The sequence below is a fragment of the Lissotriton vulgaris genome, chromosome 3_1, assembly GCF_964263255.1.
Source record: "Lissotriton vulgaris chromosome 3_1, aLisVul1.2, whole genome shotgun sequence".
Taxonomy (NCBI): domain Eukaryota; kingdom Metazoa; phylum Chordata; class Amphibia; order Caudata; family Salamandridae; genus Lissotriton; species Lissotriton vulgaris.
In genome coordinates, this window is record NC_141689.1 from 540,160,870 (window position 1) to 540,179,982 (window position 19,113).

A 19,113-nucleotide genomic window follows, 5' to 3' on the forward strand; every position below is an offset into this window, starting at 1 on the left:
TTGATGATGATCCCCTGGAAGAGAACCCATCTTTCTTACAACAAATACTCTTGCCATAAAGGAAGTCCTAGACTATTTGCTGGTGTTGGGAGAGCAGCAGCCAGTTGAGGGTGTGTTTCTGGTTCCTGACAATAACTAACATGGATTCCTGAAAGGCCCATATCCTCCCTAAGGAAGGAAGCCTTGTCTCTCTTTTGATGCGGGTATCAGTACTAATCAGAGGATTTAATTTTCTAAGTGTTCTACTGATCCCTTAGATGAGGATAACAAGTGTATGTGTTTACTGTGGTGATGCTTTCATGAGGTGATCCCTATGCTGTGCTCCAGTGATGGGAACAATAACTTGATTGTTACATTGACAGAACCCTGTGCAATGTCATAAAAACAGGGTCTACCTGTGATGGATGACATTTGGGTGTAGCAGAGAAGAGGTCACACAAGACTGTTGCATAAATATGTGCTTTGTGTATACACATCCAGGCTCTCACAATGAGGGTACATCATAAATATTTGTCTGCAACAGAGGAAAAGAGGACTAAACACTGACTGCTGCAATGGGGGACAGAAATCAAAGAAGCATCCCTTCAAAAAGAAAAGAACAGAGGCCCAAAGGGTCACCTATCGCATCTCAGTTTGAATTGTGTCAGAATCACCTCAAGAAGAGGTCATGATGCTTAATCTGCAGGAAGGCTTATGCATTGAAAAGTAAAGTTAACAGTACAATTACATTGTTTTTACTCTTTATGGGGTGGGGAACTTTCATTGAGCAAAGACATTTGGACATGCGTTAAAAATCTTACCTGCACTACTCCACCAGGGTTAACAGTGATCATGGTGCAAATGCCACGGAATGCAGAGTCTTTCTCTTCATTGTCCCGTATATTACGTAGAGAGGTGCACCTAATAAATTCCAGAACCAAGTTATCACATTACTGTCCAATTTGAAATATTTTCTTAGAGTGGTTGATGACATTTGATGGAATATGTAAGCTAACTTTGTACAACAGTAATGTATTACAAAATTGGATGTTTGGTAACCTTTCTCTAGAGATTTGTACCTAGGTATTTCATAAAATTAATAAATACTAAATGAGTTTATATGATCTTTTATTATTTTACTTGAAGACTTGAACGAAGTAAACCTTGTTTCCTTCTTATAGGACAGATGGACATCTTTTTGAAAGGATCCTATTTCCGACCCAAAACATATACTGTAATCTATATTGCACTCAATAAGATTACACATTTGCATGTGTTCTTGTCAACATACAATGTACGAAGTACACACTAGAATCCACTTTCAATGTGAAAATAATGGTTAAGGTGATTTATTATTAACCAGAATTAACCAATATTTTATACAGACTATCTCAATGGGTGCTTATTACAATTTATAGTATAGATATATATGTCTAAATGCTTTACTTTGTACATAACATTCTATTTCTGATAGCACTGGCATGCATCTAGTTTCATTCTTGTCGATTTTTTTAAATGCAATTATACCGTCAGGATTTTTATTACAGCAAGCATGTGACAACCTTATCCTGTGCATCAATTAGTCATTAGGCACAACTAACAAAATAAATCTACATGAAGGAGCTACTGAAGAACTCACAAACCTCATAGGACAAGATTAGTCACATAGTTGGCAATGATTAAGGGTTTGTGATTTTGTAACCAACTGAAATTATATCTAAAAGATGGGATAGAAAGAAAGACATGAAGAAAAATGAATTAAAATAAAGATTGAATAATACACACCAGGGTCTTATAAACTGCTGTAGCATGGGGGCCACCTCTTGAGGACAAACGTAACCAAGACGACCAATTGTTATTGCTAAGGTAACGCAATCACGGTTATACACCACCAAACGCCAACCAAGACATGAGCAAATGAGGGGGAAGGAGAAAAAATAAAGAAAAAACAACAAATAACTCAGAAACAGAAACCAACAGAATCTGTGTATGATAATAAACATAAGATATTCACTAGTGTGGTTTATCACTACCCCTAAATGGGGCAGCAACATACAAGGCATACTCTTGAGAGGGCATAGACAGAGAGGAGTGTTTAAACAAAAACAACAAGAGAACACCAAGAACACCATTTACAAACTTCTTACTATACAGGGCCTGCAATTACCTTTTAATTAAGCCAACATAATATGTTTAAAAACTTTAGAAACTTTCATTCTTAGACTTGTTAATTTGTTTTTTGAGGGACAATATCATTCTGGTTTAATTTTCTGCAAAGCAAATTTTTTGGACGGTTCCCCTGGTTGTTATCACAGGGAGGGGGAGAGTAATGGACTCTACCACGGAGGAGCAGGGAGGCCGACTTAACCCACAAAGGCATAAGAAAAACAAGAATCGGGTAGAAACCAGAATAAGCAATCTACCCTATCATATTGGCCTTGTAGATATGAATACAACATATTTGTGATTCCGAATTGACAAAGGGATCCTGAACCTTTGAAATTGACCCGATAATTTATTCCGGTGGCTCCTCCGTGTAGAAATCAATTTATGTAATTACCTCATTCAAGGTACCACATATTCCTAAACAACAGATGTATACAAGTCTTCCAGTTGTTATAGAAGCCTTCTAAATTTAAACGGAAGCTTCAAATAATTCAGATTGTCAGTCAAAATGTCCTGATGAAGGTGTGAATATTGTAACACGAACACCGAAACGCTGTGTCGACTCTTTCTTTTGACTTTTTAGTATATTCTTTCACTATGTGGAAAATGGATTTTAACGTATTTTAATAATTTAGATTGTAAACCTTAAGGGCGGTATTATAATAAACTGTATTTTTTGATACACATTTTTTTTATCTTTGGTGGATTTGTTTATCCGAAAATTTTTTTGTTAGATATGATAAGTGTTCTATTCATTTGCCATAATAATATACAAACTACTACTGCCCTAAGACCTGTCTGCCCCCACACTGCTGGACTTTAACCAATGTCTAGAACTCCATTTATTAATAGTAATCTACAGGGTCTCCTTTTTTTGGCATTAATTTTCTGCAAAACATCTATCTGATAAGGATGGTAGATCTGGGAAATACATACTTCAAATTTGATCACACAAGACTTTCCTTTTTAAGAAACCATTGTCTCTTCAACAGATTACAGGAACAGTTTCATCCAAATGAATACATACTCTTTTTTTTAAATGTCTGACTTTGACAATAAAAAGTATCTACTCTACACTACCTTCAATTACAGACAAACTATATATGAAAGAAGTTGTTATATAGCACATATTCCATATCTTCATGGGGTTTTAAAAATATAAATGTCTTTTATTCAATTATTCCTATTAGAAACCATCTTTGCTTAGCCCATTTTGTTTTATAAATCATAATTGTCCATTTAGTAAAACGTATGACACCCAATATATTTTTTAAACGTCAAAAAAGTTGTAAAGGAGGAGGTAGATCAGAAGTGTTGCCAATGTTTATTGGTAACAGGTGTTCCTTCCAGGGAAAAGAAATATGAACACCTCTTGGCCACAACAATCAGATGTGCATTGAGCCAAGACAGAAAAAGGGCAGTGTTCATGTAGAGGTAAAAACCAAAAGGGATTAAGCATCTAGCAAATATTTATGTAAAGAGCGAATTTTGTATTAATGGTGTTCTCTTATTTAATCACATTTGTTTCAGATAAAGGATAGACAGGGAGGAAATGTTCAAAGATTATTTGAAGCAAAATGCACAAATACTAAAAATTTAGCAGATTTAAATGAAGCAGGAAAAGAAAGACTGTTTAAAAGAGACAAACTATGCAACATTCTCATAGCAGGCATTTATGAACAATCTGATGAAACATGCAATAAAGCACAAGATGCTCTTTCGATAAAAAGTTCAGTGCAGGATGAATACATTGAAATTCAGAAATTGTAACAAAAGCAGTTTTTTTTAATTCGACATGCATGAAAATAGACTACATAAATTTGCAGTGGCATTTTCATTTTATTTTGGGACAGGTATTTCTTTAAGAGTCGATAATGCCAAGTCAATATCACCATTTTATTTTAAAATGGTCTCTCACTAAACATACGTGAAAGCCAAAATAGTAGGTCACTGGTATCCCACAGTAAACTGATTAACAAATTACATCACAATCAACATTAATTGGTAACAATGCATCTATTAACACAAACTGAAATGAACATTTTCAATTATAGAGCTTCAGTCTAGTCACAAAAATGTAAGTTGTTGCAAAGTATCCAGGTAATGCCTGATTACCCTAATGAAAAAGGTTGGTTCACAAGCATGTTGTTTAGAAGAGAATTAACAAAAACAAATAAATGCCCCACCACCTCCTATGCAAAATGTGATACCTGCATATGAAAAAGTCAACAAGTTTTACAAGAAAAAAAGTAATAATCCTAAACCTTTTAATCTGTAAAAGTAAAACATTTTCATCTCATAACATGCACATTAACCAATGCTGAAAAATGTCACGCTATGTTACCACGTTTTGGCATGCCATAGATTGTCAAATACAAATGTATCATCTGATGTGTCCCCAAAATTTGTAGTTTGTAACAAAAATAGCAACTAGCTGCAATCTGTATATGTAGTAAAACCAATTTAAATTGATACTACAGAATATTTATTACAAATTAAATTCATAGTGTGAGATGAAAAGAATGTTGTTAGCATACAAACAATGCATATTATTTCTCTTAGTTTAGAGTATCACAAAACCTAAATAACTGCTGCTGCTCCAACAATTAAATATTGTCCTCAATGATCATTTAACCACTGAAAAGGGGTGTGTTACATACCATGTAAGCATCTACTCGTAGCATGTAGTGTAGCAGATTCACTTGCTATGCATACTCCTTCCATCTAGTGTTAGGCCTGGACTCTGCAAGTTGTTTTTCCATCGAGGACGTTTTATGATCGGCGCCATGTGTCGTCTCTCCTACCCCTCGAGGTATTGCGCATGTTCAACGGCTCCTATGTTAGATAATGTTTTTTCCCCATGCCATATAGGAAGTAAGGTAAGTTAGCTTTGCTGTTGAACATGCTGTATTTATGTATATATCTGTCACCATATAATACCTGCCAGGGACGTGTGTGGTTGCATGTCAATCAATAAAGCAGTACCTCTCTCCTGGTGGCTTTAGGCATGAGATGAATGAACGGTTTAATTTGATAACACGCACGATTCACCGCAACCGGGGTACCTTGCCACACCGTTAGTTCAGAAAGGCAAAAAATACATTTAAAACAATGCAGTTGAAGTGCTTTCCGAAATGTGTTATAGTCCAGACAGGTTCTGACAGAATATGGCAATTTGTTCCAGAGGGTGGGGGCCAAATAAGAAAAAGATGGTGCGTTTGTTTGAAATCACGTTTGAAGGACTGTTTGTCCAACTAGAGCCTGTTGTCTGGAGTTTACATGCACAGAATAGTATTTTGTAAAAGTATGTGGGTTTATCCATGTTGCTGCTTTGCAAATGTAAGTGAGAGGGACTTTACCGAGAAATGCCATTGTTGCTCCTTTGTTCCTTTTTGAATGACCCCTTGGCATGGTTATTAATGTTCATTTTCCCTTATTATAGCAAGTCGATATACATTTAACTATTCATTGTGCTATTCCTGATTTTGAGATAGCCTTACCTTTACGTGTACTTGATTACGTGTACTTGCGAAAGATACAAACAGTTGCTGTGCTTTTCTTACGGGTTTTGTGTGTTCCAAATAGTACAGAAGTGCATGTTTATCAAGTGTATGCAAAACACGTTCTGCTACAAGTTCTGGTTTTAGAAAGAAAACCGGTAACTCTAAAGTTTGATTTAAATGGAAAGTTGATATAATTTTGGTAGGAACTTTAGGATTGTGCGTAAACGCACTATCTTGCAGACACTTGAAAATATGGTTCTTCAACAGTGAGCGCATGTATTTCGCTGACCATTCGTAGGGAGGTTATTGCTACAAGGAAAGAAACTTTCCATGTTAAGAATAGTATTTGACAGTTATGAAGTGGTTCAAATGGTGGTCCCATGAGTCTTGTTAAAATAATATTTAGGTTCCATGTAGGTATAGGTGGTATACAAGGTGGAATGACTCTTTAAGCATTCCATGAATGCTCTGCTGACAGGAATGGGAAAAGGAATTGATGCCTCCTGTTTTGTAGATACGCTGCAATAGCTGCTAAATGTAGGTGTATGGAAGTAAATGCTAAATGCGTTTTTTGTAAATGTAACAAGTAAACTAGTTGTTCCGTGGTAGAGGATGGATTCACAGTTTTGTGACTCACAACAGTGAACAAAAAGTTTCCATTTAGCAGCATAGCATGCCCTTGTGGTTGGTCTTCTGGCCTCTTGAAATAGTCATGCATTCTGGGGATAGATTTAAATATCTAAACTCTATGACTTCGAGAGCCAGATGGCAAGATTGAGCTGTTGAGTGTTGGGATGTTTCACCCTTCCCCCGCTGTGAGGTAGAAGATTTGGATAGCTGGGTAGCTCCTCGTGAGGTACTAGTGATAGCTCTAGTAGTGTGATACACCATGGGTTTCAAGCCCATGTGGGAGTTATGAGTATCAAGGTTAAGGAAGTCTGTCTGAATTTCCTGACCACGCATGGAATGAGTGGGAGAGGCGGAAAGGCTTATGCAAATATCCTTGATTAGTTCATGCATAGTGCGTTCCACTTCGATTGCAGGTGTGGGTGTCTGGATGCAAAACTTTGGCATTTTGAGTTTTCGACAGTGACAAACAGATCTATTGTTGGGGTTCCCCACCACTGGAAATATTGTAATTGTGTATTTCCCTCTCGTGTACTTGTAGCTGTGTCCTGTCCTTGGGTGTTTTGTGGTAGGAGGTGGACCTTGTGACTGTTTTCTCATTTCCATTTGCACAAGTTACTACTTGTGTAACGATATATCTGTAAGAGACATTAGTTAGTGATAGATTCCTTACCTTAGAATATCCCCAGGCGTCAGACTGGATCCGGACATTTTTGCGTAACAGTACCCTTGCGCGTCGGAAGGCGTCGTCTGCGGCTCCGCGTCCGTCGTCGCGCCGTGATGACGTCGTCTGAGTACGTAGACGCGGCCTCCGCGTGCTGACGTCAGTTCTTAGACACAGCTTTTCCGCGCCAGAAATGCAGAGCTATGCTAAAAACCAACACTGGTGCCATTGAAACTAGGGCCCTGAAAGGGGATGACCTTAACCCTAGATATCGGTTCGCAGAACGGGGAGGATGGGTGAGTCTGGGAGTTTGATGCCTGGATGACCAGGCTCTCAGGGGTGGGGTGGGTGGACAGGAAACATGGGTCGCCCGGGGCCAGGTGGTGGCGTCTGGCCACGTTCCTATATACGGGCGAACCCGTAGCTCAAGGCCCAAGGCCTTGGCTGCCCTCATCAACACCACGCTGTAGGATGCCCCCTCCTCCGTAGCCACGGTAAGCGGTGAGACAAAACCAGTGTCTGGTGATGTGTCCAGACCACTGGCAGCCCCAAGTCCACCTGTCCAGTCCTCTTGAGACTGACACTCTCGGGTCAGAGGGTCCTCAGACCCCTTCCAATACTCCTCTTCACCCATCCCCTGATAGTCAGGGTTGTCAAACGATGAGGCCGGTTCATAGAAGCTAAACCCCCCAAGCGGCGTCGAAAGTGGCGCCCAACGGCGCCATTCCGACGCCGGAACCGGAGCGAGGGAGGCACCGGACGGCGCCAGAGGTGACACCTGAGGGACCAGCGCCGGTGAGGTTGTTAGGTCAACCGGCGACGACCCGGATCCCGAAGCGGGTCTAGTGGGGCCCTGCGGCGCCGGCGTCGGAGCCTAAGCACCCGACGGCGTCTGGGCCGAAGCCCCCGACCCACTAGGGGCCCCAGACGGGTCCGCTGGGCCCGAAGGCACCGCGGAACCCGTCGGGGAAGAGAGGTTCCTCATGGCCATGAGGAAGCGCTCGATCTACCCCGGCGTCGCGTCTTGCCCAGGGACCGGAGGGTGTGGAGCAGGCCGCGAAAACCGCGACTCCGACGGAGCCGCGTGGGCGGTATCCGCCGAACCCCCGGCCCCGTCGCGTGAGCATAGGGGGAGTCAGAAAAGCAATGAAGTCTCTTTGACTTCTTGTGCTTACCTGACGACGACTTCGACCCAGAGGAGTGATGCCGACTCTCGGAGCTGTGATGGCTCCGACCCCGCGACCTGTCCCTCGACCTCCTGTGGGACCGGGACCTCGCGGGGCCTACTGCCGGAGTTCGAGTCGCTTGCGGGACCGCTCCCGCCTAGCTTTCGAAGTCAGGGCCCGGCAGTCGGGGCAGGCCTTGTCGTCGTGGTCGACGCCGAGACAGTGGAGACACCGACGATGAGGGTCGTGACCAACATCAGACGGTCGCAATCCTCACAAGGCTTGAAACCAGGCATCCCCATCAGCACCTTCCGGAGTCGCAAGACTCAAGAAAAATGATCAAAAAAGTTTAGTCAAAAAGTGACTAAATGTACTGCTTTTTCCAGATCTGCGCTGCTGGCGCGGAAAAAAGAAGAACTAACGTCAGCACGCGGAGGCGGCATCTAAGTACTCCAACGACGTCATCACGGCGCCCACGACGGACGCGGAGCCGCAGACGACGCCTACCGACGCGCAAGGGTACTGCTACGCAAAAATTTCCGGATCCAGTCTGACGCCTGGGGATATTCTAAGGTAAGGAATCTATCACTAACGTGTCTCTTTCAGATGGTTTATGCTAGTGTTGAACTGTAATTAAAATGACCCACGAGACTCCATTTTGTGTTGCCATGCTCTCGGCAACAACTGGTGAAGAATTGCTTTCCACGTCCCTGTTGAAACTTGCCCAACCCTCCTTCCTCCTTGTGGTCGAGCCAATTCCGAGAAGCTGCCTGTGTACCTCACCCCCCAGTTGTGTCAGAGACTTAGCCACATCCTGCCCACCGTTGGTAACTCAGCCTGTCATAACCAACTCCTGTGCCACGTGACCACACCATCTGGTCAAGGAAGCACGAGGCTGTGATCGGTGACCACACCATCTGAACAAGGAAGCACGAGGCTGCACCCTGTGACCACACAATTGATCAAGGAAGCACGAGGCTGTGTACATTGTGCAATCAGAGACAGATGTCCCCATGCCACAATTTCACCACAAGACTTATTAAGAACTTAACAGATGAGGAACTATGTATTGTGCAAATGGGCGTGGCTAGTACTACAAGTATGTGCGCGCTGCGGATTAAAGAAGCAGTCTCCGTAGAATTGTCTTTGTACCATTCTGGGACCCTGTCCTTAGCTCGAGCTAATACCTTACGTCCCTCAACTGCTGGTTGTCCTAGTCTCTTTGGTAATGTATGATTTAAGCAAGAAGAACCCGTAGATTCTAGGTGTCCCCTGCACCTCTGGCTTTGATGTTTGATTCTTTTCGTGTTTGGCGCAAGGAGTCCAAACAGAAAAAAATCAAACTAAAAAAGAACAAAGCTAAAATAATGTGTATGAGTGGGATTCCGAAAGCCCAGAATCATGATAATCAGAGAATATAAGCGGGTATAGTAATACAGGATAGATTAAATAGAATGCAGGTAGATGGATGTTACATTACAAAGAAGGTTCCCGAAAAGGTCCGGGACAAGGAGTATGACCCTCTAATGACCTCCATGTTGAACACCCCTAAACCCTATACTCCCGCCATGTATTCGGCCCTTGATCCCCGCCCAATTGACCCCCACTACTGCTCCAGTTGTTGCCCCTGCCCATGCCCTGGTTTATCCGATTCCTCAGCCACTTGTTCCCAACGCCCCATTAGTTCAGGCCACTGTACCAATGCAAGTCCACCCTTCTTTTCCTCTTGTTGCACCTTCTACTGGTCAAGTCAAGTCAAGTCAAGTCATAGAATGTATATAGCGCACTACATACCCGGAGGGTTTCAAGGCGCTTGGGAAGGGGAGGAGGATTACTTGTCAAATATCCACGTTTTAAGTTGCTTTCTGAATGCTAGGTGGTTCTGGGTAAGGCGAAGGTAAGCGGGGAGTGAGTTCCATGTTTTAGCAGCCAGGTATGAAAAGGATCTGCCTCCCATGGTGGTCTTGTTGATGCGGGGTACAGTGGCGAGGGCTTGGCTGGAAGAACGTAGTTGGCGGGAGGGGGTGTAGAAGGACAATCGAGAGTTGAGGCATTCTGGACCGATGTCGTAGAGTGATTTGTGTGCGTGGGTAAGCAGTCGGAAAGTGATCCTCTTATTGACGGGTAGCCAGTGGAGGTCTTTAAGGTGACCAGAGATGTGTTCGTTGCGTGGGATGTCTAATATGAGTCTGGCTGAGGCGTTTTGGATTCGTTGGAGTTTCTTCTGGAGTTTTGCGGTAGTACCTGCGTAGAGGGTGTTTCCGTAGTCCAGTCGGCTCGTGACCAGAGCGTGGGTGACTGTTTTCCTTGTTTCGGAGGGGATCCAGCGAAATGTTTTTCTGAGCATGCGAAGAATGTTGAAGCAGGAAGAGGATACGGCGCTGACTTGTCTGTTCATTGAGAGTGAAGAATCCAGGATGACGCCTAGGTTCCGTGCGTGGTCTGTCGGGATGGGTGCTTTTCCGAGGGCTTCCGGCCACCAGGAGTCGTCCCATGCAGAGGGGGATGTACCTAAGATGAGGACTTCTGTTTTGTCTGAGTTCAGTTTCAGACGGCTTTGTTTCATCCATTCGGCAACTTCTTTCATTCCTTCGTGTAGGTTGGTTTTGGTGGTGCTGCGGTCATTGGTGAGGGAAAGGATCAGTTGAGTGTCATCCGCGTACGAGATGATGTTGAGGTTGTGTTGGCGTGCGATGGCCGCGAGGGGGCTCATGTATACGTTGAAGAGGGTGGGACTGAGTGAGGATCCTTGTGGTACGCCGCAGATGACTTCAGAGGCCTCGGACTTGAATGGTGGAAGGCGGACTCTCTGGGTTCTTCCGGTGAGGAACGAGGTGATCCATTCAAGTGCTTTTCCTTGTATTCCGATGTTATTGAGGCGTTGTAAAAGGGTGCTGTGGCAGACTGTGTCGAATGCTGCAGAAAGGTCGAGGAGGATGAGGGCGACTGTGTCTCCATTGTCCAGTAGAGTTCGAATGTCGTCTGTTGCTGCGATGAGGGCGGTCTCAGTGCTGTGTTTTGCTCGGAAGCCAGATTGTGAGGGGTCGAGGGATTTGTTGGCTTTGAGGAAGGCGGCGAGCTGGTTATTGACAGCTTTCTCGATGACTTTGGCCGGGAATGGAAGAAGCGAGATGGGGCGGTAATTTTTGAGTTCGGTGGGTCCGCTGTGGGTTTTTTCAGAAGGGCGGTGAGTTCAGCGTGTTTCCAGTCTTCCGGGAAGGTGGCGGAGTTGAAGGAACAGTTGATGACGTCTCGGAGGTGCGGTGCTATGACGGAGTCTGCTTTGTTGAAGATGTGGTGAGGACATGGGTCTGTGGGGGATCCTGAGTGGATGGAATTCATCAGGCGGATGGTGTCCTCAGTGGAGATTGGGTTCCAGTCGTTAAGGGTGTTCACGGGGGGAAGATGATCAGCAAATGGTAGGGTGGGTTGGTTTCCGGGTTGGTTGTCAAAGCTGTTGTGGATGTCTGCAATCTTGTTGTGGAAAAATGAGGCTAGGGAGTCGCAGAGGGTTTGAGAGGGGGTGATGTCGTTGGAGTTGGCCGAGGGATTGGAAAATTCCTTGACGATGTTGAAAAGTTCCTTGCTGTTGTGAGCGTTGTTGTCAAGTCGATCCTTGAATGCTGTTTTCTTGGCTTTTCGGATTAGTTGGTGGTGAGTGCGGGTGGCGTTTTTGAAGGCATCCTTGGTGCTGGTGGTTGGGTCTTTTTTCCAGGCCTTTTCAAGGGAGCGGCAGAGTTTCTTGGACTTCTTGAGATCATCGTTGAACCATGAGGCCTTCTTGCTGCCAGGTTTGTTTTGACGTTTTTTCAGTGGTGCTAAGGTGTCAGCGGTGTTGGATAACCATAGGGTGAGGTTGGCGGCGGCTTCGTTAGCGTTAGAAGAGAGGGCTGGGGTGTTTTGAAGGAGCGATGCGGAGATTTGGTCCGTGGTGATTTTGTTCCAGTTCCTTTGTAGGGTAGGTTGGAGGTGGATGCTGGGTTTTGGTTTGTTGTAGGTGAAGTGAACGCAGCTGTGGTCAGTCCAGAGGAGGTCCGTAGTGTGGCTGAAGGAGACATGGTTGCTGGATGTGAAGATGGGGTCGAGTGTGTGACCTGCGATGTGGGTGGGGGAAGTGACTAGTTGTTTAAGTCCGAGGTTGGCGAGGTTGTCCACGAGGGTGGCGGTGTTGCGGTCGTTGATCTTTTCGAGGTGAAAGTTGAGGTCTCCCAGAAGGATGTAGTCTTTGGAGGGGAGCGCGTGTGAGGTGATGAAGTCCGTGATGTCTTCACTGAATTTTGCGCGGGGTCCTGGTGGTCTGTAGAGGAGGGTGCCTCTGAGTGTGGTTTTGGGGTCGATGTGGATCTGGAAGTGAAGGTGTTCGGAGTTGGCGAGGTTGGCGTCAGAGCTGGTTGAGATGCGGATTGATTTCTTATGGACGATAGCGATTCCTCCTCCTGTGTGGCTGGTACGGTCTTTGCGAGTGATTTTATAGTCTTCAGGGATGGCAATGGTGATGTCTGGTGCGGAGGAAGCATTCATCCATGGTTCCGTAAGGAAGGCGATGTCCGGAGAAATGGTGTCTAGTAGATTCCATAGGTCAATGGCGTGCCTGTGGACTGATCGGGTGTTGAGAAGGATGCATTGTAGGTGGTTGGGGTTGGGAATCTGTGGTGTGGTCGTAGCGGAGATGTTGTCGGTGCCGCTGAATTTGCAGGAGAAGCAGGAGAAAGGTCCATGGTCCTGTACCTGTCCAACCTAATATGCCTTCAACTCCAGTTGCAACCAACCAATTCCTTGTTGACAGTCATCAGACACCTTCCCCCAGTGCAGGGCTATTAGCAAATGCCTGGTCGTTGGTCCATGATTATATTCCTTATGCAACTCCGCATAGATCACCCACTCCCAGACGACGCACCTTGCGCAGACTGATAGGTAGTACACAGGAACAACTCGCTATGAGTCAACAAGCTTGTATGTGGATGGAAAATAACACTATGTACACCGCTCAGGATATATGGATGACAATGGATCAGTGGACACGCATTCAACAGATTGACATTTTTGTGAAATGTGTGACATACTGATCCAAATGTGAGAGGATTTTGTAGAATCAGGTCCACCCCCAGGTCTGTCTGACCTTCGCCATAAGGTTGAAAAAGAGGATGTACAGGGCCCAGCACTATTATGCGATCTAATCACACTGGTAGCCTACAGAGACTCCTTATCTGGTGTTACGTTGAATAAGGGTTTTCCAATGAGGGAGGTACAGCCTGTTTGGAGAGACCGTGTTGTTGACATAGATGGCAACTCTGACACACCGGCATGTTTAGACAAATGTGGGTCCATGTCCCTTGGAAAAGGTCTGACGTCCTCCAACTTAAAAGCCAATTGCCTGACCCGTGTAAAAATCCAGCAGGTTATTCTAGGGAATTGACTCAGACACTCCAATCCTGCGTAATGACTTTAGCAGATATAGATATGTTAATGGGACAGGTAGTACCGACTGAATTATGGTCCAAAATACGCCATAATGATCAGACAGAATTTGGACATACGTGGAAGGAATTTGAGGAAGCTGACAGAGCTTGAACTGGTGGTAGGAAACCCGATCCCATGATCTTAGCCCTTCCGGTCCAGATACTTACTGCCATGAAAAAGATGTTGACACCTCACCGTATCAATTGGGATATATTAGCTGCTTCCAAGCAGAAGAAAGATGAAAGTGTCTCTCACTTTTTCACGCCATTCGAAAAGCACATTCACCGACTATAGTGGACAGGACATGACTTTAGAAGGGGGACAGAGACAGTTTGTGCATAAAACTGTGTCCAATCTGTTACCAGAGCTTGGGACTAAGCTAAAAATTTCAGAAAGTGCATGGCCCATCTCCACCCCGTCTGGTATTTTGACAATGACCCAGTACTATGAGTATAGGGAGAATGAAGAGCGAGATAGAACGGATAAATAGACTAAAGACTTATAGACAAAGGTATTACTCCAACAAGCATACCAGACACATACCCAAAACAGAGGTGCCCCTAAGTTTCAACGAATAGCTCAGAGACCTGCCCCTGTGACTGCTCGCCCACCACTGGGACCCAACCAGTGCGCTTATTGTCGCCAGGAGGGTCATTGGCGCGACGAGTGTCCCTTGTTGGCCCAGAACAACTCTGCCACCACTGACCGCTTCACAGGACAACGTCCCCAGAGAGGATGAGGGCGAGGCGGACCTAGCACGCAGTTACAGGACAGGAGCCCCCTTATGCAGGAGAATAGATCTGATTCCGCTAATTATGAGGACCGCAATTATTTTAATGAGGATTATGAGCCTGAAGAAGAGACCTGTGCCTATTCCTGTTGACCAAAAGGGACCGTATGTTCATATTACAACACTGGGCTCTACGGAAAAATTCTTGGTCGGCACTGGTGCAACCAAAAGTTCAATTGCTAGGTGTAAAGTCCCTGGGGCCCCCTTGTCTGGCGCAAATAACATATCTGTAGGGTTTTCTGGCACCCCAGTATTTAGCCCCGTTTCACAACCACTGGAACCAACTATAGGACCCTACACAGTTGATTCCCCTTTGGTTTTGACTTCCACATGAAGTGAAAATTTGTTGGGTTTAGATCTTTTAAAAAGATTACATGCAACCATATACTGTTCTCCTGATGGGGTTTACATCACTATGGGTCTCCCTACCACACACCCAGTAAATTTAGCCTCCTCAGATCCCATTCCCCAGGAACTTCAGAATGTCCCTCTTGCTCTTTGGGCCCAAGGTGATACTTATGTCGGCCTTTTGTCCATACCTCCCTTTTCTGTTACACTGAAGGAAAATGCTCGCCCTCCCCAACTTCCCCAATACAAAATACCCAAAGAAGGGGAAAGAGCATTACTCCAGATCATTTCGTAACTCGTTGACAAGGGTGTGGTTGATGAGACAAGAAGAAACGTGAGCAATAGCCCAATTTTGCCTGTCCTAAAACGCACCGATCCTTCCAAGCCCCCTGTTATCGTTTTGTCATTGATTTGCGCGAGATAAACAAAATAGAGGTACCCCAGTTTCCTGTGGTCCCAGATATCACCACTCTACTGGTTTGCCTGTCTGCATGTTTCTTCTCGGTCATTGACTTAAACGCCTTCTTTAGTACACCCTTTGATGAACAGAGTAGGGACCTTTTTGGATTCTCATTGGCAACACGTAGTTTCTGGTTCTGCAGAGCTCCACAAGGATATACAGAGAGCCCTTCAATTTATAGCCAGACCCTCAAGGGCCAACTTGATTCCCTGTCCCTACCTCAAGGTACAGCACTACTCCAGCACGTTGATGATTTACTTATAGCGGCAGACACCAAGGCGTTATGTAAAGAAGCTACCATGAAATTGCTCCTGCATCTGGCACAGTTCAATCACGAAGTTTCCTGCTCCAAACTCCAATATTGTCGACATGAGAGGTGACCTACTTAGGTCATCTCCTGTCGGAGGAGGGACGCCGCCTCACCCCTGAACGAATACAAACAATCAGTAAGATGCCCACACCAAAAACGCGGAAAGAGGTACGTGCTTTTATTGGTATCATCTCCTACTGCCGCCAGTGGATACCCAATTTTTCTTTACTCATTAAACCTTTATTGAGTCTCACACTTAAAGATGTTCCCTACCCACTCCCTTGGACACATGAGTGCCAGCATGCATTTGAAGAACTGAAAACAGCCTTGTGTTCGGCCCCGGTGCTAGGCACCCCTAGTTATCAGAAACCCATTTACTCTTTGTACACAAGCATGATGGTTGCATATTGTCAGTGCTAACACAGCGCTTTGGCGACAGACAACGCCCCTGTGCATATTTTTCTGCAGTTCTAGATCCCGTGGCCCGCGCACTACCCAGTTCCTTGAGAGCAGCAGCTGCTGTATCCATTCGTCAATCTGCTGGCCAGGTCCTTCATACTGCACTTACAGTTATGGTTCCTCACGCAGTTGACACTTTATTAAATAGGACAAAAACTCAACACCTTACTAGTGCACGTTTGTCCGGATAAGAATTGACTCTCTTAGCCAGTCATATCACCATCCGCCGCTGCACTACGCTAAATCCAGCCACATTGCTACCCTTTGTTGATAGTGACACTAGTTCGGATCCACATGATTGTGTCCTCAGGATGGAGGAAGAGACTAAAGGCCGTATGGATTTGACTGACACACCCCTCACTGACCCTGATGGTACCCTGTATGTGGACGGTTCTTGCTTTAAACTTCCTGATGGTAGCACAACTGCTGCCTCTGGTATCACCACGTTACATACAGTAGTGGAAAGTGAGAGAATACCTTACCAATCAGCACAGGCTGCCAAGTTAGTAGCACTAATAAGAGCCTGTGAACTGAGTACAGGGATGGCTGTCAACATCTACACTGATAGCCAATACGCCTTTGGAGTGGCCCATAATTTTGGGCGACTATGGACTGAGAGGGGATTTTTACTTCTCACGGTACTAAGATACAGCATGGTCAACTGGTCAGCAGGCTGTTAGAAGCATTGACTCTTCCTTAAAAGATAGCTGTGGTCAAATGTAGCGCCCACAGGAAAGTAACTGATGACATAGGAAAGGGTAATGCATTTACTGGCCAGACTGCAAAGGCAACAGCTAAAGATATCTCTACTAGTAAGTATGTAGCTGGCCCCTCAAACTGGGTACCGGAGAAAGGGAGGCACGAGGATACTATTGAGAATTTGAAGGAAATACAGGCAGAGGCGACTAGAGAGGAAAAGGCTCTCTGGGAAGAGCAAACAGGCCTATTAAATGAGAATGGCCGTTGGACGGATCTGTCTGAACAACAGCGATGGTTGTTACCCGATGCTTAGGTTTTGCCAGTGTTCACTATGGCTCATGGCCCAGCTCACATTAGTGCAAAAGGTATTTGCAAATAGCTAGCTCCGGTATGGCAAAACAAACACATCCCAAAATATGCTGAGAGGTTAGTCAGGAATTGCATGATTTGTTTGATGCATAACCCGGGAAAAGGCACACCAAGACCTGCCTTGGAATTTTGCACCCCCATCTTACCCCTTCGAAGTGCTCCAAATAGATAACATACAGATGGAAAGATGCAACAATCTCTGATATGTCCTGGTAGTTGTGTGTGCCTTTAGTTAGTGGATCGAAGCCTACCCCCTTAAGGACAACACTGCTATAAGCACTGCCAAAATACTGTTGAAGGAATTTTTTCCCAGATTTGGGATGCCCAGAATTATCTGGAGCGACAACTGAAGCCACTTTACAGGGGAAATAATGAAGAAAGTGTGTATAGGGATAGGGATCAGACAGAAATTCCATGCCGCCAATCACCCACAGTCAGCAGGTTTGGTTGAGCGCCACAATGGAACGCTGAAATTAAAAATGGCAAAAATCCAGGCTGACGCAGGACTGTCTTGGCCGGACGCCCTGCCCTTTGCCCTCCTATCAACTAGAGCCACGGCACATTCCCGTACCGGACTATTCCCGTATGAGATAGTGTTTGGTCGACCAGCAAATGTTTGGGGAGTACCCCGCCCAAACAAATATTCCGACATTGAATACCCATTGTTGATAGATTATTTACATGAATTGACCACTAAACTACGTCTGATTCATCGTCAGGTACAAGATATCCTGCCACCCAAACCAGAGGGCCCTGGTTACACCATCCAGCCAGCTGACTAGGTCTGCATCCGAAATTTCCAGAGAACAAAGAACTTGGAGCCGAGGTGGAAGCCGCCCCAGCAAGTGTTGCTGGCTACCAGGTCTGCAGTGAAGGTGGCAGGAAGAAAAAACTGGGTCCACGGAGTGCATTGCAAGAAGGTGCCTCTACCACTACCATACGACCAGTGGGTCAAGGAAGGCCTGGGAGACGACGAATGTGAGAAAGTCCCATGCTTTGTACCCTTTAGTGACGCCAACATTGCCTGGGCTTCATCTGAACGAGAGGACGACGACATCCTGCAATCTGCCATTCCTTCGCATCTGAGGTTGCGGAACACTAAACAGCCAGAGCCTTTGTTTCCTGATCAAACAACGCCCAGGTCCACCCGTTACAACCTCCGACCCAGAAAAAAAGGACTGAAGAGACAAAGGTCTCTGCCCTCTGCTTGACATGGTCCGACAAATCGCTGCAGGGCTGTGATACACCGGCGTATTTTTTACTAGATCCGGTACAGCTGACCGGAACGTGCCAATAGGACCGTCGGAATCACTGACCGGTGAAGCAACCACCAATCACAGGCAGCAACTAGGGAAGACCAAGTGAAGCAGAAGATGAACAAAATGAACACTGAAAGCTTGAAGAGCAAAGAAATAAAGAAACAAGAGTACATAAAGACAATAAGTGGCCGGTACTCGATCTGTCTAATTGTACTAATGACTATTTCACTGGGACTGGCCTGCCTCGGACGGGTAATACACACTGCCCTTGCAGCACCTGAACCTCCTACCTCTACAGAATCGCCTCATCAACATGTGTCATTACCCACCCATGCGAAGATAAGGACAGGTTTCTTTAAAAACACTTTCATTCACATGTTACACCAGCACCAGCTTGTGGTGAACAAAACAAACTATTGGGTATGTGGGTTGCTGCCCCATACTGCAAGCACTGGGATGTCCCTGATTACTGCTCCTTTTTCTCGAGCTTGTTCGGCCTACGGCTGGTACACTGTGTTCTTTGATGCATTCTATTCAGGTGACACATCCACACGATCCCTGAGGAAGAACAGTAGCAGACAAGCATTCAGCCACATCATGGCTGCGGAGTGGCCAAGCATGGATAAAGATACAGCAGAAAAGAATGAATATGAGAACAATCATGGGTCTTTTTATCCATCGAACATCTACAATGGTGGGGGAAAGAAAAGACTGCCACCTCTCAGGGATCTCCCAGTCTACCCACGTCCCGGAAAATACTGCATGAAAAGCGATGGAACAGTATGGGTGGGGAAAAGTGACTGCGCTCGAGCTCAATGGTTCGACTCCCCCAGCTCTGGTGTCTTCACTAAATA

General features: G+C 45.3%; 1 protein-coding gene across 1 annotated transcript in view; it reads right to left on the minus strand.

The window, feature by feature from the left end:
• TNPO1 (transportin 1) overlaps positions 1 to 19,113 on the minus strand; it is a 1,561,564-nt gene that overhangs the window by 152,053 nt on the left and 1,390,398 nt on the right. The window contains exons 20-21 of the mRNA XM_086960799.1: positions 1,765 to 1,840; positions 801 to 900 (exon numbers count right to left, since the gene is read on the minus strand). Of these exons, the coding sequence (XP_086816925.1) occupies positions 801 to 900; positions 1,765 to 1,840 (176 nt within the window). The remainder of the gene's footprint in view (positions 1 to 800; positions 901 to 1,764; positions 1,841 to 19,113) is intronic.